The sequence below is a fragment of the Somniosus microcephalus genome, chromosome 8 (genome assembly GCF_052327205.1).
Source record: "Somniosus microcephalus isolate GS21.2 chromosome 8, FLI_Smic_1.0, whole genome shotgun sequence".
Lineage (NCBI taxonomy): Eukaryota > Metazoa > Chordata > Chondrichthyes > Squaliformes > Somniosidae > Somniosus > Somniosus microcephalus.
The window spans coordinates 117,618,598-117,641,773 of NC_140994.1; the positions used below are offsets into that span (position 1 = coordinate 117,618,598).

Below are 23,176 nucleotides of genomic sequence, written 5' to 3' on the forward strand. Positions count from 1 at the left end.
CTTGCTTGACCCCGGTTCGTACGTGAATTGGGTCTGTGGTCACCTCCTGACTCCCAAAAGCCTCACCACCACGTACAAGGTACAAGTCAGTTATGTGATAGAATACTCTCCACTTGCCTGGATGGGTGCAGCTCCAACATTCAAGAAGCTCAGCACTGTCCAGGGCAAAGCAGTCCACTTAATTGGCAGCACATCCATCAGCTTAAATATGCACTTCCTCCACCACTGGCGAACCATGGCTGTAATGTGTGCTATCTACAAAATGCACTACAGGAACTCACCAAGGCTTCTTAGGCAGCACCTCCCAAACTCACAATGTCCACCACCTAGATCGACAAGGGCAACAGGTGCATGGGAACACCATCACCTCTAAGTTCCCCTCCAAGTCATATTATAGCAGCTTGGACATATTATGCTGTTTCTTCATTGTTTTTGTGTGTCAAAATCCTGGAACACCCCACCTAACAGCACTGCAGAAGCACCTTCACCACACGGACTGCAATCATTCAAGGAGAAGGTCCACCACCACCTTCTCAAAGGCAACTAGGAATGGGTAATAAATGCCGGCCTTGCCAGTGACCCCCATATCCCAAGAATGAATAATTAAAAAAAGCTAGTCAGAATCTTGTTCCAAGTTTAACTCAGGGCAAATGTAGCTAAGATCATCAGTTGCCTTCAGGAAGGAGCCATGCTACTTTTGAACAAATATACGCTGTGTGATTTGTTTAGTTATGTGGCTAACAGACAGTTGTATTTAAATGCTGTCAGTGATTATTCAAACTCAAGGAGTTCCGGTAAATATTTTTAGGGATACTTAAGGAGCTGTCGTCGTTGAAATTAGAAAGTCAGTTTCGAACTTTTGAGAGATATAGATTGGATTGACATGGTTCCCACTAAGGTATGAAATGCACAAAGAACATTATTTACAGAAGAACAGCTTAGCATTTAGAATGTGACCTTTTATTGTTTTCCTTTCAAGTAGCTTGTTTGACCCTGAGTTGAGTTCCTAAACCCATATACTTTCCATCACAAAGACCATGGGGGAGAAATTCGGTATCGCCCCGTTTGAGGCGTAAGTATTGGCTGGGCACGAAATTTTGCGCCCGGCGCAAATTATCGCCACCTACTGCTAAATTGGCCTCTTTCACCCCAGGAGGTGATTGGAGCGCTAAAACAGGCGCTGCACGACTGTCTTAAGGCGCTAAGCCGGAGGAGCGAGGCGCTACCTCCGAGGGCGGGCGCAGCGCAGGTGCTGTCAGTTAGCGATTGCACACAGACACGCTGGCTCCGGTCAGCTCTTAAAGGGGAGGGTCGATCTTGAATTGCAGCCACACCCTGCGCATCGGAGCCCCGAATCTCGGCCTGGACAGACCTGTTGCCACATACTTAAGCCAAGTACCATGGAGATGGCCAGGGAGCGAGTGCAGCGGTTCAGCGAGGGGGCCTTGGAGGCTCTGGTTGGCGCGGTGGAGCGCAGGCGATCTCTCCTGTACCCGGACAGTGGCAGGAGGCCGCTGCCCAGCGACTATCGAAAAGCTTGGAGGGAGGTGGCTCACAGAGTGACCTCCAGCAGCATGTTGCTTCGGACCCCTGTGCAATGCAGGAAGAAGTTCAACGACCTCACTCGGGTCGTCAGGGTGAGTGCCCTTTTCAGAATCCTCTTCATCCCTGCATCTCGACCTCACTTTATGGCCAAAGGGTCCTGAACGCTCCAATGCCCAGCACTCATCCAACACCTATGGTCCTTTCAGGAAACTCACACGCATATTCAGCACATAGCACACTGTAAGGGCTATTCGACCATGGGAGGCATTGCAGCCAAGATCAGGGCTGCACACTGTAAGGGCTATTCGACAATGGGAGGCATTGCAGCCAAGATCAGGGCTGCACACTGTACTCAGACCCCGTCCTTTCTCTTGCAGGGCAAGCTGGCGCATAATAGGAGGCAGCAGCAACGGACCGGGGGAGGCCGGCCTCACCTTCAAGCCCTGACCGATCTGGAGCAGCGAGTCCAACAGATTATGGCAGGCCGGATGCTTGGCCCCGTCGCCACTGGAGATGCCGACCCCGTTATGGACAGCAATGGTAAGGTCATCACCTTTCTGACCTCTCTCCTTCCACTTGTTCCTCACACCAGCATCCTTTGCCACTTTTGAGCCAAATCAGTACATCGCAGCACTCATGCCTCCCTTGCTGCCACCCTGTCCTCACGCTAAAGCCACTCTTGTACCTCCCTGCTTTCAGATACTGATTCACCAGGTGAGGAGGCGGGCCCTCAAGCTGCCACTGGGAGTGAATCTGAAGGCGAGGAGGGAGAGGAAGCCGGACCATCAGTGCAACCCTCTGCCGAGGCAGCCCATGGCCATACTGGGGACACGCTGGAGGGGAGCGGTGGGGGAATGGTCTGATGAGGGTGAAGCTCCAGGACCCAGCGGTCTGCAGCAACGCGAGGGGGGTAGGGAAGCTCGGGGCTTCTCCCCGGAGGGAGAGTATGGCCTCAAGGCCTACTACAGTGAGCGCAGAAGAGATGCGGCTCCTCGTTGAAATGAGCGCCCAGGCGGAGCAAAGGCACACTGAGCTCATGGCTGCAGTGGCAAGGATGCCCGAATCCATTGAGTCACTGGCAAGGAGTGTCCAGGACTTCGGCGCAGCACAGGCAAGGATCCAGGACTTCGGCGCAGCACAGGCGGCTGCCACGCAATTGCTAAGTGCTGCAATGCAGTCAGTGGCTGGTCTCATGCAGACGCAGATTGAGGCCACACGAGCACGGACTGCTGCCACCCTCGCTGGATCGGGCAGGATTCCCCGGGGCCCTCACCACGCCGCAGCAGGCCAGCAATCTGTGCTCCAGCAGATTGCTCCGCATGCTGCAGCGCTGCCCCATTGGAGTGCCAGTGTGTCGGCCGAACAGGGAGTTGCTGTCCTTTCTCAGGATGACAGCATTCCTGCTGCCAGCACTGTCACTTCTCCACTGCAGCTGCCACCACCTGTAGGATAGACTGCTGCCGCCCATGCAGAGTTGGAGCAGTCAGCAGCCGGGCCCTCCAGGCCCAGAGCTGGTCCAGGCCGTCCGTCAAGGGCATCTGCAGTCTCAGTTTCTGACACTCAGCAGCCTTCCCCCAGCCTTGCTGCAACCACTGAGGTCCCATTATGGAGGAGCTGCAGGGTGGGAAGGGGCCAATCTTGCTAGCGAAGCAGATCATCCTCGAAGGGCAAAAAGTAAGAGGTGTGGCAAAATGTTGTTAATTGTTTTATTGAAGGCCGAGGATCGTGGTCATATTTTTGTTACTGTTTTGGTCATTGTCTCCAGGTTGTGAGAGCCAGTTATGTGACTGACTTTTTTGGGGGGTTTCTTTCTATTACTTTGTCATGCGGGAAGGGTACACAGTTTGTTAAATAAAGAAGTGTCTTTATTCAGAATGTGCGTGTTTGCTCTTTGAACTAATTGTTGCCTTGACCGGCTTAGGGGTTGCGGCACAGTTCCATTCATGTTCTTTGAATGGCAGAAGCCATTCCCTCAGAGGGGGCCTAGAAGCGACTTGCTATAAGCCGCTGATGGACGGCCCTTGCACTTTGTGCCTCCCTCCCGTCTTGGTGCTGCTGCTGCTCCTCCTCTGCTGGTGCTCCAATGTCTGGTGGCATTGGCTGAGTCCTGAGGATTGCCAGGTTATGCAGCATGCAGCACACAACAACGAAGTGGGAGACTCGGTCAGGTGAGTACTGAAGGGCTCCTCCGGAATAGTCCAGACAGCGGAACCGTTGCTTGAGCACGCCGATTGTGTGCTCAACGATGTACCTGGTAGCTTGATGGCTCTCATTGTATCGTTCTTCAGCAGGGGTGCTGGGCGAACGGAGCGGGGTCATCAGCCAGGTGCACAGAGGATAGCCCTTGTCCCCGAGAAGCCAGCCTCCTGGGTGAGCCGGGGCCTCGAAAAGATCTGCCACAGAAGTCTGGCGCAGGATGAAGGCGTCGTGGCTGCTGCCTGGAAAGTGGGCATTGACAGCGAGTATCAGCTGTCTGTGGTCACAGACCAACTGAACGTTCAACAAATGGAACCCCTCTCGTTTGCGGAAATCCTCGGCATTCTCTTGCGGCGCCCGCAAAGCCACATGCGTGCAGTCAATGGCGCCCTGCACCATGGGGAAGCCTGCTATTCTTGCAAAGCCCATTGTGCGTTCTTGCTGCTTGTCCGGGGTCATGGGGAAGGAGATGTACTGTCGTCTCCTTTTAAAGAGGGCATACGTGACTTGACGGATGCAGCAATGCACCGCAAACTGGGAGATATTGGCAATGTCCCCAGTAGCGGATTGAAAGGAGTCGGTGGCATAGAAGTTGAGAGCCACTGTTACCTTCACTGCCACCAACGGAGACATCCTGCTCCTCAGTTGAGGCTGCAGGTCTGGCTGAAGCAGGTGGCAGAGCTCAGTGACCACCTCCTTGCTGAATCGCAGCCTCCGAAAACACTGCTCCTCAGACATATTGATGTATGAGAACTGTTGGCGGAAAACCCTGGGAGCGTAAGGTCTCGTGTGCCGATGCCTGTTGGCCCTCCTCCATCTGGCCATGATTGCCACTCTCTCTCTGCGTCTCTGTGCCCTCTCAATGTAATGGAGAAGCACGACGTTCCCATCCATTGCAGTCCCCATAGTATGTGGCCACTCAAAGTTATGCCGGTGAAAAAGCAAAGCAACTACAAAGTTCTGGTCAGAAGCCAAAAGTACCTCAGCGAGCGCTGACTCAATGCAGAAATCTCTCTCCCTTTGTCTCTCTGCAAATCTCTCTCTCTCTCTCTCTCTCTCTCAGAAGGAGTGGTCCAAAAAAGGCTACCACAAAGAAGCCAGGAAGAGCCCCCTTTAAATAGCAGCCCCCCCAGCCCCACAGCGACTGGGAACCGTTCCAGTCAACCTGTTGTTGGGAGTGACAGGCGGAAAAGAGGGGGGGCGCCACTGAATTTCCGGTCCGGGGCGCCCCAAGGGCGTTGCACTCTGAAATGACGTCAGGATCTGCATGTGCAGCTGAGCAGGCGTTGCGGTTTAGCGCCGCCGCTAAATGTCTGCTCAATTTCGCGAGAGGCGCAGGTATCGCCGCGCCCAGGCGTTAGCTGGTTCGCGCCCCACTTATCGCCCTCTTAAGGCGCTAACGGGTGGCGCAACCAACTGAATTTCTCCCATCTATTTCCATCTCCATAGCATTGCCTGCCTCCAAGCTTACCTCAGCTCACCTGTCGCTGAAACCCTTACATACCTTTATCACCTCCAGACTAGATCACTCTGATGGCTCTTCTGACCAGCCTCCCACCCTCCACCCTCTGTGAACTTCAGGTCATCAAAAATGCTGCTGCCCACATTCTATCCCGTAACAAGTCACAATTGCCCATCATCCCTGTCCTTTCACCCCACCATTGACTGCCGTGCTTTCAGCTGCCTAGACCCCACGCTTTGGAATCGCCTCGCTAAAAACCCTTCATCTCTCCACTTCCCTCTCCTCCTTTAAGACCTTCCTTAAAACTCACCTCTTCCGCCAAGCTTTTGTTTACTCCACCTAATCGTTCCTTCTTTGGCTTCACATCCATTTATCCTTATGCCTCTGTGAAGCACCTTGGCATGTTTTTCTAAATTACGGATGCTTTACAAATACAAGCTGTTCTGGTTTATTAAATATAGAGATGTATAATATTACTGTTTTTTATTTGCTTGTTCATCTTTAGTTAAATAAATTCACTTAATCAGTTAAAGATAAATCGTGGTTTGACACTGTGATGCTCTATCACTTGTTGAAGATGTGGGAGAGAAAATATAGAGGTGCAGGATAATTCCATAAGCTAAAATAATTAATGGAAAGTTTGTTCTGTTTGTTATCCAGGGCACATTACTGAAACCTTACCTACTAGATATCAATACTGGTGAAGAGGCACTTGAAGGTAAAGGGAGTTAGGATCCACCTATGTGAGTGAGCTAAGATATGGGACCTGTCACATCTCATCTGGAGTACTGAGTTCAGCTTTGGGCACACACCTCAGGAAGGATATATTGGCTTTGGAGGGGTTACAGTGCAGATTCACCAGATGATATGTGGGCTTAAAGGGTTAAATTCTGAGATCAGGTTGCATAGATTTGGTTCGTATTCCCTTGAGTTTAGAAGGTTGGGATGATCTAATCAAGGTGTTTAAAATGATTAAAGGATTCAATAGGGCAGATGCAGAAAAAATATTTCCTCTGGTGAGGGAATTGAGAACAATTAGGAAGCACTTTTTCACAAAAGGTAGTGGAAACTCTCTTCCCCCAAAAAGCTGCAGATGCTGGGCCAATTGAAATTTTCAAGACTGAGATTGATAGATTTTTTTTATTAGGTAAGGGTATCAAGGGATATGGAGCAAAGGCAAGTAAATGGAATTGAGGTGCACTTCAGCCATAATGTAACTGAATGCTCCAACAGATTCGAGGGGTTGAATGGCCTACTCCTGTTCCTATGTTCCCATATAATCTGCAGTACACAAACAGGCCATTTGGCCCAACTGATTCTGACGGTGTTTATACTCTGCATAAGCCCCCTTTCACCATATCCGTCTATTCCTTTTTCCCCTCATGTATGTATCAAGCCTTCCCTTAAATGCGCCAATGCTTTCTGCTTCCATGTGCAAAGGAATTCCTCCTAAATTCTTTATTTGATCTGTTAGTGGCTATCATATATTTATGGCCTACTCCTGTTCCTATTTTCCTTATTCAGATTTGAACCCAGGTCCCAAAGGTGAAAAGCCAGTGTTTAACCTTGCAAATCATACAGTCCCCCCAATAGTAATTTCTTCATTAATTGACTGGAGGGATTTCCTTAATTTCCCTACAGCTTTCCAGAAGGTAACAACTCTTAATGCCGTAAGGTCCCATGAGTGTCCACCACTGCCCAGTGCCGTGTCATAGAGTCATAGAGTTTTTACAGCACAGAAAGAGGCCCTTCGGCCCATCGTGTCTGCGCCGTCCATCAATCCCTGTCCAGTCTAATCCCATTTTCCAGCATTTGGTCCATAGCCTTGTATGCAATGGCATTTCAAGTGCTCATCCAAATGCTTCTTGAATGTTGTGAGGGTTCCTGCCTCTACCACCCTTTCAGGCAGCGAGTTCCAGATTCCAACCACCCTCTGGGTGAAAAAGTTCCTCCTCAAATCCCCTCTAAATCTCCTGCCCCTTACCCTGAATCTATGCCCCCTTGTTATTGACCCCCCTACGAAGGGGAAAAGTTCCTCTTTATCCACCCTATCTATGCCCCTCATCATTTTGTACACCTCAATCAGGTCCCCCCTCAGCCTCTTTGCTCCAAGGAAAACAACCCCAGCCTGTTTAGCCTTTCTTCATAGCTGAGGCGCTCCATCCCAGGTAACATCCTGGTGAATCTTCTCTGCACCCTCTCCAAAGCAATCACATCCTTTCTATAGTGAGGCGACCAGAACTGCACACAGTACTCCAGCTGTGGCCTCACCAGCGTTTTGTACAGCTCCATCATAACCTCCCTGCTCTTATATTCTATGCCTCGGCTAATGAAGGCAAGTATCCCATATGCCTTTTTAACCACCTTATCTACCTGTTCCGCTGCCTTCAGGGATCTATGTACATGTACACCAAGGTCCCTCTGACCCTCTGTACTTCCTAGGGTCCTACCACTCATTGTGCATTCCCTTGCCTTATTTGTCCGTCCAAAATGCATCACCTCGCACTTTTCAGGGTTAAATTCCATTTGCCACTTTTCCGCCCATCTGACCAACCCGTTTATATCGTCCTGTAGCCTGAGGCTTTCCTCCTCGCAATTTACCACCCCACCAATTTTCGTGTCATCTGCGAACTTACTGATCATACCTTTTACATTCTCATCCAAATCATTTATGTAGATCACAAACAGCAAGGGACCCAGCACCGATCCCTGAGGTACCCCACTGGACACAGGCTTCCAGTCACAAAAGCAACCTTCGACCATCACCCTCTGCCTCCTGCCACTCAGCCAGTTTAGGATCCAACGCGCCAAGGCGTGTCCACCACTGCCCAGTGCCGTGTCCACCACTGCCCAGTGCCGTGTCCGAGTGCTCATTCTCCATGTGTGACTTGACTAGAAGTTAATGATCAGCAGATTATTTGACTGTGGGAAGGAGAGGAGAAATCACAGCAGAGCTCGATTCTGTTCTCTCCCACTTTCCTGCAGGAGTCTCTGGATAACAATCAGGAAGCGTCCAAAAGCACTGAGACAAACTCCAGTGTCTCTAATGGCTGCATAGGTTCAACACAGATTGGGGATTGAGCCTGGGACCCAAGAACTGACTTCTTAATGAAGTGTCTGCGCTGTTTGCACTGTGAATCCTTCTAGCAATGTGCAAAGAATAGTTTCAGATAATGCATGCAATATATTCTAACAAATACAAATTTGTTACTTCGCTTCAAAATCCTTCTATTAAATAATTATGCTAGCTCTATTATTATCATGTGGCGGAACCACCAGAGGATTACGGACAATTGTATACAATTCCTTTTATAGCAATGTAGTACAGCTGGGGGCTGCACCTTTAATGTATCTGTTAACTGTACTAGGGCTTCTTTTCTGTACTCCGCGTGATGACGTCATGCAGTCCGTCACGTGATCTCTCAACGGCGGGAAGAACGTGATGATGTCAGAGCTCGGAACCTTCTAGCAGGAGAGCTCAGAACCTGCTGGCAGTCGAGCTCGGAACCTGCTAGCAGTTGAGCTCGGAACCTTCTAGCAGTTGAGCTCGGAACCTGCTAGCAGTTGAGCTCGGAACCTTCTAGCGGTTCCAGAGAGGCTTTCAAGCAGACCAGACCTATTTGCATTGTATCCTACAGTTTCCTGTACAGCTTCGTTTGTTCATTAAATTTTATTGTTTTTGATTTTCTGAGTCGATCTCAATTCTTCGGCTAGGAACCCCAGTTCCTACATTGGTGACCCCGATTTCTTCGAACAATTTTCGTTGAAATTACATCATGGACACGAACGCCATCACCCTCAAACTGCCGCAATTTTGGGAGCAACAACCGGCCGCGTGGTTTTTCCAGGCGGAAGCCCAATCTGCAATCCGGGGAGTAGCAGCGGATTCGACCAGTTATTATTACGTGGTCTCTGCCCTCGACAGCGCCACGGCCTCGCGGGTCGTCAGTCTCCTCAAGTGTCCAACGAACGATGGCAAATACGAAGCTTTAAAAGCACGTTTACTGCAGATTTTTGGTCTGTCCAAGTCGGAACGCGCTCGCAGACTTATCTCCATGCCCGGCCTCGGGGACTCAAAACCCTCAGAGCTCATGAGCCAAATGCTCACGCTTTTGGGCTCGGAATCACAATGTTTTCTGTTCCGCGAGCTGTTTCTCGGTCAACTACCAGAGCCAGTACAGACAGCCTTGGCCAATTCCGCGATCACGGATTGTGCTGAACTCGCCGCGGAAGCGGATAAAATATTCACCGTCTCACAACAATCTTGTGCAGCCACGAGGCGCCAAAACTATGCTGAACTCGCCGCAGAGGTGGATAAAATATGCTCCTGCACACAGCCATGTTGTGCAGCCATGAGGTGCCCATCCCCCACAAGAGCGAATCCGACTCCTCCTCCTGCAGGCTGGTGTGCATACCACGCTCGTTTCGGCGTGAAGGCCAGAAATTGCCGTCCGCCCTGCAGTTTCTCACCAAAGAAAAACCTACCTCAAACCAGCAGTTTCTGAGAAGATCAATAAGGCCTAAGGGACGCGCCGGAGTTGCGATGGCCGTCGGGTCCGCAGGGAAACTCCTATACATTACAGACTCCCTGTCAGGGCGATGTTTTCTCTGTGATACTGGCTCCCAGTGTAGTATCCTACCAGCGTCGAAGCTAGATCTTCAATCTGGCGGTCAAGGTCCCCCCCTCGAGGCAGCCAATGGTGCGGTCATTCGCACGTTCGGTAAGCGTAGGGTCCAGTTGAGTTTTGGCGGCCAACGTTTTGTTTGGGAGCTCATCACGGCGAAAGTCTCACAGGCCATCCTGGGGGCAGATTTCTTCTGCGCAAACGGGTTTCTCGTCGACGTCCGACACTGCCGGCTAATCAGTGCCTCCACTTTTCACTCGGTCCCCTGCCACCGAAGCACCGCGATGTCTTGGTCAGTTGCCTGTGCAGTCCCATCTCCAAATGAGTTCTCTCGTCTTCTCAGTGAGTTCCCTGAGCTCACCAGGCCCACATTTTCTTCTTCAGTTGCGAGGCATGGTGTGGCGCACCACATTACCACGACAGGATCCTCCGTTTATGCGAGAGCTCGAAGGCTGGAACCCAGTAAACTCGCGGCCGCCAAGGCGGAGTTCCATACAATGGAACGCCTGGGTATTATTCGACGTTCGAATAGTCCTTGGTCCTCGCCATTACACATTGTTCCTAAGCCAGGCGGCGGATGGCGACCATGCGGCGACTACAGACGCCTGAATGAGGCTACCACACCGGATCGGTACCCAATTCCTCACATTCAGGATTTTTCGGCCCATCTGGCAGGGAATTACATCTTTTCCAAAGTAGACCTCGTCCGAGGCTATCATCAAGTGCCCGTGCATCCTCTGGACGTCCCTAAAACTGCCGTCATCACACCTTTCGGCCTCTTTGAGTTCCTTCGTATGCCATTTGGGCTGAAGAATGCAGCACAAGCCTTCCAACGTCTCATGGATTCCGTGTTGCGCGATCTGCCGTTCATCTTCGTCTACCTAGATGACATCCTTATTGCCAGTAACAGCACGAAAGAACACATTACGTACCCTTTTTTCTCGTCTCAGCCAACATGGCCTTATTATCAACCCGGCCAAGTGCCAGTTTGGGTTGCACAGCATTGATTTTCTGGGACACAGAATCACCTCAGAAGGCGCCGTCCCGCTGGCCACGAAGGTGGAAGCAGTCATCTCGTTCCCTCTTCCTCAGACCATCAGGGCCCTCCAGGAATTTCTGGGAATGGTCAATTTTTATCATCGGTTCGTCCCCAAGGCGGCATTGTTGATGCAACCTTTGTATGAGGCCCTCAGAGGTAAATCGGGCAAAGACCCGATCGATTGGACACCCCAGATGGACCAGGCTTTCTTCGACACTAAGAACGCTTTGGCTGCTGCGACCATGTTGGCACATCCCCTTCCGGGCGCAACCATTGCCCTTACCACCGACGCCTCCGATTATGCCACTGGGGCAGTACAGGAGCAGTGGGTCGACAGCACATGGCAACCACTGGCTTTCTTCAGCCGCCAATTGCGGAAGAACGAACGCAAGTATAGTACTTTTGATAGGGAGTTGTTGGCATTGTTTCTGGCCATCCGCCATTTTCGCTTCCTACTGGAAGGACGCCCATTCATGGCTTTTGTAGACCACAAGCCACTTACTTTTGCGATGGCCAAGACAGCGGAACCATGGTCGGCACGGCAACAATGTCATCTTACGTACATATCTGAATTTACAACCGACATACAACATGTCTCGGGCAAAGACAACCTGGTGGCGATTGTCTCTCCCGCGCCCAGCTCCACGCAGTACACCTGGGAGTCGACTATGTTGGTTTGGCAAAAGAACAGAAGGCAGACCCTGAAGTGCAGGCATACCGGACTGCACCTTCCAGCTTACAAGTGGCTGATGTCAGTTTCCAGGCCGCAGGGACCACACTCCTGTGTGACATCTCGATGGGCGTCACACATCCAATCGTTCCAGTCGAATGGCACAGGAGAATTTTCAACACTATCCACGGGCTGTCACACCCTGGCATGAGAGCGTCACAACGACTCATGGCAAAGAAATTTGTCTGGAAGGGCATGCATCTCGACGTCCGTGACTGGCCCAATACCTGCGTGAGTTGCCAGAAGTCCAAGACACAACGCCATGTTAAGGCCCCAGTCGCCACTTTTGCGGTTCCGGAGCGTCGATTCGACCATGTGCACGTGGGCCTGGTTGGTCCTCTCCCTTCCTCTTGCGGGTACACTCACCTCCTCACCGTGGTAGACCACACCACCAGGTGGCCAGAGGCAATTCCTTTGGTTGCCACCACAGCGGCAGACGTCTCCAGAGCCTTCACCTCGTCGTGGGTAGCTCGGTTCGGGGTACCGGCTGACATCTCCTCCGACCGGGGGCCTCAATTTACCTCTGAGCTTTGGAACGCCGTAGCTCAAGGTTTGGGCACCAAGCTTCATCGTACCACCGCCTACCATCCACAGGCGAACGGTCTATGTGAAAGATTCCACAGGTCCCTTAAGGCCGCACTGCGTGCTAGTCTCCGTGGACCTAGTTGGGTGGACAGGCTCCCTTGGGTGCTGCTAGGTCTTTGCACGGCGCCTAAGGATGACCTGCATTCTTCTTCAGCAGAGCTGGTTTACGGCCAACCACTCAGAGTGCCTGGCGATTTTCTTCCTCCTCACACAGAACCCTGGTCCCCAGCTCAGCAGCTCGTCAGCCACCAGGAAGCGGCTAGGAATTTCATCCCAGTGCCTACGTCGCATCATGACCTGCAGCGCTCCCATGTCCTGGTGGATCTTAAGAGCGCAGAATACGTGTTCATTTGGCAGGATGCTCGCAAAAACCCGCTCAAACCGCCTTACACAGGTCCGTTCCGCGTCATCTCGTCAGGTGACAAGTCCTTCACAGTCGACGTCGGCGGTAAACCTGACCACATCTCCATCGACCGGTTGAAACCGGCGCATCTGGATCTGAGCGAACCAGTCGTCACCGCTCAGCCGCCTCGTCGTGGTCGTCCACCGTCGACTGCCGGTCCAGTACAGCCAGTCATCCGCCGAGTCGCCAGTGCCCGCCTCACCGGGTTGACCACAGCCGGCCTCTTCTTCTCCGCCTGCAGCATCATCCCAACCACAGCCAATTCATCTTCTAGCGCTCCGTTCCAGCTGCCGGGGTATCGCAGTCGGTCGGACAGATTCGTCAGACCCCCTTCTCGCCTTACCTTCTCTGTTAAAAGCAATTCTGGGGGGGCGCATGTGGCGGAACCACCAGAGGATTACGGACAATTGTATATAATTCCTTTTACAGCAATGTAGTACAGCTGGGGGCTGCACCTTTAATGTATCTGTTAACTGTACTAGGGCTTCTTTCCTGTACTCCGCGCGATGACGTCATGCCGTCCATCACGTGATCGCTCAACGGCGGGAAGAATGTGATGACATCAGAGCTCGGAACCTTCTAGCAGTAGAGCTCGGAACCTGCTGGCAGTTGAGCTCGGAACCTGCTAGCAGTTGAGCTCGGAACCTTCTAGCGGTTCCAAAGAGGCTTTCAAGCAGACCAGACCTATTTGCATTGTATCCTACAGTTTCCTGTACAGCTTCGTTTGTTCATTAAATTTTATTGTTTTTGATTTTCTGAGTCGATCTCAATTCTTCGGCTAGGAACCCCAGTTCCTACAATATAATATATATATTTAGTCTCTTTAGTGTCTGTTCATCTGAAGTCTCGTGCAAGCTCTCTGATTGGGTCGGTGTTTGTAGTCTGAAAAACAACAAACATGATACAGTGAGCAGATTCACCTCCCTTTCAGCCACTGTGGGAGTTCCTGAGTACCGCCCAGCAACATACAAAAAGAGGTAAGCCATAATTAAGATGGATAATGTCTGTCAGAACATTGCAGACCTCACTGCACCAGCCCTAGTTGCTGCCCATGAGGCCTCCACCACCCATATCTGGATTTCCTGTCTATAATGGGCCTTGGCTCTTACCTGCTGCTTGCTCCCTGCCTTGCCTCTCTTCCTATTCACACCCAGATCTCTTCATGTTCATTGCTCCTTGCTCTCTTTCAACTGCCCACTTCCACTGATGCTTGACCTCCATTCCTTGGCCTGCCGGCAAATCCATGCAGGATGCACTCCCATATCTTTTAAGGTAATGCAATTAGAACTTTCAGGATCAGGAAAAGGCCGTTAGGTTCAACAAACCCATCCTTTTTCCCATAAATCAGTCCCATGTACCCACCTTCTTATCTCTCTTTTTAAAAACTCATCTAGTTATGTTTTGATCCCATTTATATCATCAGCTTCCATGATGTTCCCTGGAAACTTACATCGGATATACGGCACAGAAACAGACCATTCGGCCCAACCAGTCCATGCCGGTGTTTATGCTCCACTCGAGCCTCCTCCCTCATCTAACTATCAGCATAACCCTCTATTCCCTTCTCCCTCATATGCTTATCTAACCTGCCCTTAAATGCCTCTATACTATTCGCTTCAACCACTCCGTGGTAGCGAGTTCCACATTCTCACCACTCTTTGGGTAAAGAAGTTTTTTCTGAATTCCCTATTGGATTTCTTGGTGACTATCTTATATTGATGGCTTCTAGTTATGCTCTTCCCCACAAGTGGAAACATTCTCTGTATCCACTCTATCAAAACCTTTCATAATTTTATAGACCTCTATTATGTCACCCCTCAGCCTTCTTTTTTCAAGAGAAAACAGACCAGCCTGTTCATCCTTTCCTGATATGTATACCCTCGCATTTCTGGTATCATCCTTGTAAATCTTCTCTGCACCCTCTCCAGTGCCTCTATATCCTTTTTATATGGCAACCAGAACTGTACGCAGTACAGTTAAGTGTGGTCTAACCAAGGTTCGATACAGGTTTAGCATAACTTCCCTACTTTTCAATTCTATCCCTCTAGAAATAAACCCGAGTGCTTGGTCTGCTTTTTTTATGGCCTTGCTAACCTGTGGCGCAACTTTTCGTGATTTCTGTATTTGTACTTAGAGATCCCTTTGTTCCTCTACCCCACCTAGACTCGCACCCTCCAAGTGATAAGTGACCTCCCTATTCCTCCTACCAAAATGCAATACCTCACATTTGTCTGTGTTGAACTTCATTTGCCAATTATTTATCCATTCTGCAAGTTTATTAATGTCCTCCTGTAATGTGTTGCAGCCCTCCTCAATTTTGACTTTCCCTTCCCAATTTGGTATCATCCGCAAATTTAGAAATTGTGTTTTTGATTCCAAAGTCTAAATCGCTAATGTAAATTGTGAACAGCAGTGATCCCAGCACTGATTCCTTGTGGACCACTACCCACCTTCTGCCACTGTGAATAGCTACCCTTTACTCCCACTCTCTGCTTTCCGTTTCTTGAAGCCAGCTAGCAATCCATTCTGCTCCTTGTCCCCTGACTCCGCATTCTCTGACCTTATTCATTAGTCTATTATGGGGTACCTTATCGAAGGCTTTTTGAAAATCTAGATAAATTACATCTACTGCATTACCATTGTCTACTCTCTGTTACCTCTTCAAAAAATTCAATGAGGTTGGTCAAGCAAGACTTTCCCTTTTGAAATCCATGCTGACTATTCATTATTATACTTTTTGTTTCTAGATGTTCTTCTGTACGTTAGCTATCTGCCAGTCCGCTGGCACTACACCTTTTTCTAACGATTTCTTAAATATGTAGTAATGCCTCTGCTATCTCTTCCCTAGATTCTTTTAAAATGTGTGGATACAATCCATCAGGACCAGGGGTTTTATCTTCTTTGAGTTTGATTAGTTTATTTAATATATCCCCTTTTTAAATTTTAAACGCACTTATCTCATTACGAAGCTCATCATCCAATGTCATGTCCACCTGTTCGATCTCCCTGGTAAATACCGAAGCAAAATAATGATTTTATATTTCTGCCATCTCCCTATCGTTACCTGTGGTATTGTCCTGTCCATCCCTTAATGGCCCTATTCCCATCCCAACCTTCCTCTTTTTTATTGATGTGCCTGTAAAATATTTTACTATTTTGTTTTATGTTCCTTGACAAATTAATTTCATAGTTCCTCTTTGCCTTCCTAATTGTTTTTTTTGACTTCTCTCCTAATCCCTTCTTATTCTCTCTTATCATGCACTCCTCTGCTATCTATGTACTTAATGTACGCCTCTTTCCTTACTCTCAATTGTTTCCTTCTGTCTTTATTCATCCATGGAGTCTCATTAGTGTTTAGTTTGTTCTTTCCTTTTAGCGGATTATATTTTTCCTGCACTCTGTTGAATACCGTTTTAAATGTTTCCCATTGTCGTTCTACCGAATGTTTTTTTTGAGGAGGTAACAAGGAGGGTCGATGAGGATAGTGCGTTTGATGTAGTCTATATGGATTTTAGCAAGGCTTTTGATAAGGTCCCGAATGGCAGACTGGTCACAAAAGTAAAAGCCCATGGGATCCAAGGCAAAGTGGCAAGTTGGATCCAAAATTGGCTCAGAGGCAGGAAACAAAGAGTAATGGTCGGATTGTTTTTGTGACTAGAAGGCTGTTTCCAGTGGAGTTCCGCAGGGCTCAGTACTGGGTCCTTTGTTTTTTGTGGTATATATATCAATGATTTGGACTTGAATGTAGGAAGTATGATTAAGAAGTTTGCAGATGATACAAAAATTGGCCGTGTGGTTGATAATGAAGAAGAAAGCTGCAGACTGCAGGAGGATATCAATGGACTGGTCAGGTGGGTAGAACAGTGGCAAATGGAATTCAATCTGGAGAAGTGTGAGGTATTGCATTTGGGGAGGGCTAACAAGGCAAGGGAATACACTATAAGTGGCAGGACACTGAGAAGTGCAGAAGTTCAGAGGGACCGTCGAGTGCATGTCCACAGATCCCTGACGGTAGCAGGACAGGTCGATAAGGTGGTTAATAAGGCATACGGGATACTTGCCTTTATTAGCTGAGGCATAGAATATAAGAGCAGGGAGGTTATGCTTGAACTGTATAAAACACTAGTTAGGCTGCAGCTAGAATATTGCATGCAGATCTGGTCACCACATCACAGGAAGGATGTGACTGCGCTAGAGGGGGTGCAGAGGAGATTTATGAGGATGTTGCCTGGGCTGGGGAAATTTAGCTGTGAGAAAAGACTGGATAGGCTGAGGTTGTTTTCTTTGGAACAGAGGAGGCTGAGGGGGGACCTAATTGAGGTGTATAAAGTTATGAGGGGGCTAGAAGGAAGAACTTAGCAGAAGGGTCAATAACCAGGGGGCATAGATTTAAAGTAATTGGTCAGAGGTTTAGAAGGGATTTGAGGAGACATTTTTTCATCCAGAGGGTGTAGGGGTCTGGAACTCACCGCTTGAAAGGGTGGCAGAGGTAGAGACCCTCATCACATAAAAAGTACTTGGATATGCACTTGAAGTGCCATAACTTACAAGGCTATGGACCAAGTGCTGGAAAGTGGGATTAGGGTGGCTAGCTCTTTGTCAGCCGGCACGGACAAGATGGGTAGAATGGCCTCCTTCTGTGCTGTGCTGTAAATTTCTATGATTCTATGATACATCGTTGTTTGCCAATATTGTTGACCATTTTATCTTCCCAAGTTCTATTCTCAGCCCCTCAAAATCAGCTTTTCTCCAATCTATTAATTTGGTTTTTGTCCTTCTTATGTACTTCCCTATTGTCATCTTAAAGCGTATTATATTATGGTCACTATTGCCTATACGTTCCCCTACTTCTTTTATCTGCTCTGGCTCACTCCCCATAACTAAATCCAACAGCGAATCCTCCCTTGTTGGGCTTTTTACATATTGGGTTAGAAAGGTGTCCTGTAGACATTGTAGAAACTCCATTCCCTTATCCCCCTTACCTGCCTCTTCTTTCCAATTAATATCGGGGTAGTTGAAATCCATGATTATTATTCTATGTTTTTTACTCATTTCTCTAATTTGTCTGTATAGCTCTTCCTCCACCTCTGTTCCACTATTAGGTGGTCTGTAGACTACGCCTATTAGTGTGATTGATCCTTTATTATCTTTTATCTCTATCCATATGGATTCTATTTTTGTCTTGCTGCTATCTACATCCCTTTTTTCTACTGCCATTATGTTATTCCTAATAAGTACAGCTACTCCACCTCCCTTTTTCCCTTTCTTAACTTTCCTAAATATGTTATACCCTGCAATGTTTAATTCCCAGTCCTGATTTTTCTGTAGCCATGTCTCAGTAATCCCTATGTCTGGTTCCTCGCAATACTAGATTGCCTCCAGCTCCCCTATTTTATTTTGGATATTGTGTGCATTGCTGAATAGACAGTTTAACTCCTGTTCTATAACTCTATTTGCTCCCTTGCTGTCAATGTTCTCCCTTACTTTATTCTTTCCTATGCTCACTTTTCCTGTTTTGTTTATATTTAGGCTGCTAATATTTCTTGTAGATCCTTCCCCATTTCTTACTAGTTTAAAGCCTTTGCCACCTCCCTATTTACCCTTTCCGCTAGGACACGGGTCCCATCCCGGCTCAGGTAGAGCCCGTCCCATCAGTACAGCTCCTTCCTGTCCCAGAACTGGGGCCAGTGTCCCATGAAAAGGAACAGCTCTATCCCACACCAGCCCTTTAGCTACGTGTTAATTCTCCTGATCTGTCTGTTTCGATGCCAATTTACACGTGGCTCAGGCAATAACCCAGAGATTATTACCTGCTTTTTAATTTAGATCCTAACTCCTGAAACTCATTCAGCAGGACCTCCTCCCTGTTCCTACCTATGTCGTTTGTTCTAACATGGACCACGACAACTGGATTTACCCCCTCCCTTTCCAAGTTCCTCTCCAGCCACTGTGAAATATCCCATACCCTGGTACCGGGGTAGGCAACACACCCTTCGGGATTCTCATTCATGGCTGCAGAGGACGCTATCTATCCCCCTAATTATAGAGTCCCCTATTCACTACCACATTTCCATTCTGCTCTTCCCCTCCTTGGACAGCCTTCTGAGCCATAGTGCCTTGGTCTGCATTGTGGCTATCTCCTCCCTGCAGTCTTTCTCCTTGTCTTCACAAGTAGCGAGTACATCATACCTGTTGGACAGGACCAGTGTCTGCGGGACCTCCTTCTCAACCTCTTATAAATCCCCGCTACCCGGCTCCCTAACAGTCACAACCTCCCCTTCCTGCACCTGTGCTTTCCTCTGGGGTGTGACTGTATTCTGGATAAAACAGTCCAGAAATTCCTCCCCCTCCCTTATGTGTCGGGAGTGTCTCCAACTCACACACCAGCTCAATAACTCTGCGCCGGAGGGATTCGAGATGGAGACATCTCCTGCAGACGTGTTTGCTCGGGACAGTTTCGCGGTCCACAAGCTCACACATACGGCAGTCCAGACACACAACCAGCCCTGCCATATCTGAGACTAGCCTTATTTTATGTATTTAATGAGTTTAAGTCTTTATTCAATGATTATTTATAGTTATATTAAATAGTTTAACTAGTTAAGCTATAAATTTAATACAGTTATAGTTTCCCGCACCTAGTTTAAACCACTAACCTAGGTTAGAGAGAAAAAAAAACTTAAACTCACCAACCAATCACCTACCTGCTGTCCTGTGACGTCACTCTTCATTATTTTTGGGGGAAATCGACGACGGTTCGGCCGCCGCTGCTATCTCCAATCAGGTCGGCGCTGTTTTATGTTCCGCTGCCGCTGGTGCCTCCAATCAGGTCGGCACTGTTTCCCCCGCTGTTTTATGTTCCGCTGCCGCTGGTGCCTCCAATCAGGTCGGCGCTGTTTCCCCCGCTGTTTTATGCTCCACTCCTGGTGTCTCCAATTATGTCAGCACTGTTTCATGCTCCGCTCCTGGTGTCTTCAATCAGGTCGGCACTGTTTCCCCCGCTGTTTTATGTTCCGCTGCCGCTAGTGTCTCCAATCAGGTCGGCACTGTTTCCCCCGCTGTTTTATGTTCCGCTGCCGCTAGTGTCTCCAATCAGGTCGGCACTGTTTCCCCCGCTGTTTTATCTTCCGCTGCCGCTGGTGTCTCCAATCAGGTCGGCACTGTTTTATGTTCCGCTGCCGCTGGTGTCTCCAATCAGGTCGGTGCTGTTTCACCCGCTGTTTTATGCTCCACTCCTGGTGTCTCCAATTATGTCGGCACTGTTTTATGCTCCACTCCTGGTGTCTTCAATCAGGTCGGCGCTGTTTCCTCCGCTGTTTTATGTTCCGCTGCCGCTGGTGTCTCCAATCAGGTCGGCACTGTTTCCCCCGCTGTTTTATGCTCCGCTGCTGCTGGTGTCTCCAATCAGGTCGGCACTGTCTCCCCCGCTGTTTTATGTTCCGCTGCCGCTGGTATCTCCAATCAGGTCGGCACAGTTTCCCCTGCTGTTTTATGTTCCGCTGCCGCTGGTGTCTCCAATCAGGTCGGCACTGTTTCCCCTGCTGTTTTATGTTCCGCTGCCGCTAGTGTCTCCAATCAGGTCGGCACTGTTTCCCCCGCTGTTTTATGTTCCGCTGCCGCTGGTGTCTCCAATCAGGTCGACACTGTTTCCCCCGCTGTTTTATGCTCCACTGCCGCTGGTGTCTCCAATCAGGTCGGCACTGTTTCCCCCGCTGTTTTATGTTCCACTGCCGCTAGTGTCTTGATGCGCTAGTGGTTTACCACATGTCTCCAATCAGGTCGGCACTGTTTCCTCCGCTGTTTTATGTTCCGCTGCCGCTGGTGTCTCCAATCAGGTCGGCACTGTTTCCCCCGCTGTTTTATGCTCCGCTGCCGCTGGTGTCTCCAATCAGGTCGGCACTGTTTCCCCCGCTGTTTTATGCTCCACTCCTGGTGTCTCCAATTATGTCGGCACTGTTTCATGCTCCGCTCCTGGTGTCTTCAATCAGGTCGGCACTGTTTCCCCCGCTGTTTTATGTTCCGCTGCCGCTGGTGTCTCCAATCAGGTCGGCACTGTTTCCTCCGCTGTTTTATGTTCCGCTGCCGCTGGTGTCTCCAATCAGGTCGGCACTGTTTTATGTTCCGCTGCCGCTGGTGTCTCCAATCAGGTCGACACTGTTTCCTCCGCTGTTTTATGTTCCGCTGCCGCTGGTGTCTCCAATCAGGTCGGCACTGTTTCCCCTGCTGTTTTATGTTCCACTGCCGCTAGTGCCTCCAATCAGGTCGGCACTGTTTCCCCCGCTGTTTTATGTTCCGCTGCCGCTGGTGTCTCCAATCAGGTCGGCACTGTTTTATGTTCCACTGCCGCTAGTGTCTCCAATCAGGTCGGCGCTGTTTCCCCCGCTGTTTTATGTTCCGCTGCCGCTGGTGTCTCCAATCAGGTCGGCACTGTTTTATGTTCCGCTGCCGCCTCCAATCAGGCCGGTGCTGTTTTATGTTCCGCTGCCGCCTCCAATCAGGCCAGCGCTGTTTCCCCCGCTGCTTTATGCTCCGCTCCTGGTGTCTCTTATCTCAAAACTCTCTTACCCTTTGGGGGAAAAGTTCTCCCTGACTTCTTTTCTTACTCTTAACTTCATAATTTTTTGACTTGTGTCCCCTGGGATTCGAACCCTCCAGAGAGTGAACAATTTATTCAAACAACTTTATCAATTAAATATTTTTCAGTGTTTATGAATGAGGTATCAGAATGATACCTCATGGATGTACACACACATGCCCAGACACACATACACACATGCTCACACACACGCCAACACACTCACACATGCCCATAGTCATATGCTCACACACACTCATATGCTCACACAAACATATGCGCACACTCAGATGCTCTCACACACACAAACATATACCCACATGCTCACACACTCACATGTCCACATGCACGCACACACACTTGCACTAACACACACCATCGTGAGCAGAGGAGCTCTGAATTTCATACCATAAGTTGAAATCATTTTGCTGGCTTCTCTGAACAGTAGAATTCCATTCGGGGACGACACTTCAAAATTCAACCTCTGTGACCTACAATATATAAACAACACACTCAATAGATTGCTGACAACAGTCAAGTGAACACACAGTGTATTTATTACATTCAAAACTAAGGGGAATCTTCACCATCTCATTACATTTTATATGATAGTTATTTTAGGTTGTATTTCATAAATATGGCGAGTTACTTTTTTGAGACAGTTCTGGGTGCTGCTATACTAGAGATATCAGTAAGACTGGTATCTGCATTGGAGGAAGTAAGTCCAGCAGGCTCCAGCTATACTGCTAGAGTCCAAAATATTGGTTAAGGTTTCGTGTTAATGAAGAGCTGAATTGGACTTCCTCAGTCACCATTAACCCAGCCACAGTGGTGGCCATGGGTCACATTTTTAATGTGTAGTTAATTGCACACTGCTTTTAAAATGAAATAAAAACCTCTTATTGTTGCACGAGAAGGTAAGAAAAGTTAAGAATAAGAAAAGGTGATTGACCCATCACAGCTCATTTCAATAGTCAAGCCCGCTAGAATTCTACAACATTCCAAAACCAATTCATGTGCCCAATCCCAATCAAATACTGCAGCAATGAGAATATGAATTCAGTAGCCTGTTTTTTTCCAGGGTTTGGGGATGTCTGAACCTCAATATAATAAGTATTTTAAAATACTGTATCAAAACAGAGCAAAAATTGTGATTTTTGTTTTGAGAAACCACGCATTTTAAAGTGATTAAAAGCCGTTTACTAGGCGTAGACTCCGAGACACCTAAATACCTCTCTCACCTAACCTCACAAAATCACTAGATTCTTAGTTCGGCTGAGGAAGGCTGTTCGGCCCACCTTAATCCATCATCCAAAAGTCCCTCCATTGTAGCATCTAATTGTTTCTTAAATGATTCCAGGGTGTTCCATGTGTCAATCACTCTTTGTGTGAAGATGAATTTCCTGATCTCAGTTTTAAATTTGCCTTTTACTACTTTAATTGTCCCCTTATCCTATTCTCGCAATTTACTTTAAAGTAATATTCTGGATTTACCTGTTCCATACCATGTGCAATCTTATATACCTCTATAAGATTGCCTCTCACATCCTTCCTTTCGATGCTGAAAAGCACAAGTCACTCCAGTCTTTCCTCAGAACTTTTAACACTGGAGATCAGCTTAGTGGCTCTTCTCTGTATTGTCACCAGCACTTGAATGTGTCCCTTGTGTCTTGGTGACTAAACCGGGACACAGTGCTCAAGCTTTGGTCCTACCAGAGCACTGTACAGTTTGGTCACAATTTCCTCTGATTTGTATTCTACTGGTTTGGCCATGAAATTCATCATTTTATCAACTTGGTTGATCACTGCATTGCATTGGTTGGACATGTTTAGTGTCAAGTCTACTATTTCACCATGCGTTGTGTTAAGTGGTGTCAATAGCAGCTAACCACTACCTGATGCTCTGAATCACATTTTGCAGGTTAACTGTGCAAGGTGCTGCATATTAATGTGGATTAGAAGATTGTTTTCACTTGAGACCATTCAGGATCAGAACATCATGTACATAATGGCCCT

General features: G+C 48.5%; 1 protein-coding gene across 1 annotated transcript in view; it reads right to left on the reverse strand.

Moving 5' to 3' along the window:
* LOC147113758 (ran-binding protein 17-like) overlaps window positions 1-23,176 on the reverse strand; it is an 815,149-nt gene that overhangs the window by 174,245 nt on the left and 617,728 nt on the right. Inside the window, exon 18 of the mRNA XM_085995069.1 lies at window positions 21,569-21,651. Within this exon, the coding sequence (XP_085851195.1) occupies window positions 21,569-21,651 (83 nt within the window). The remainder of the gene's footprint in view (window positions 1-21,568; window positions 21,652-23,176) is intronic.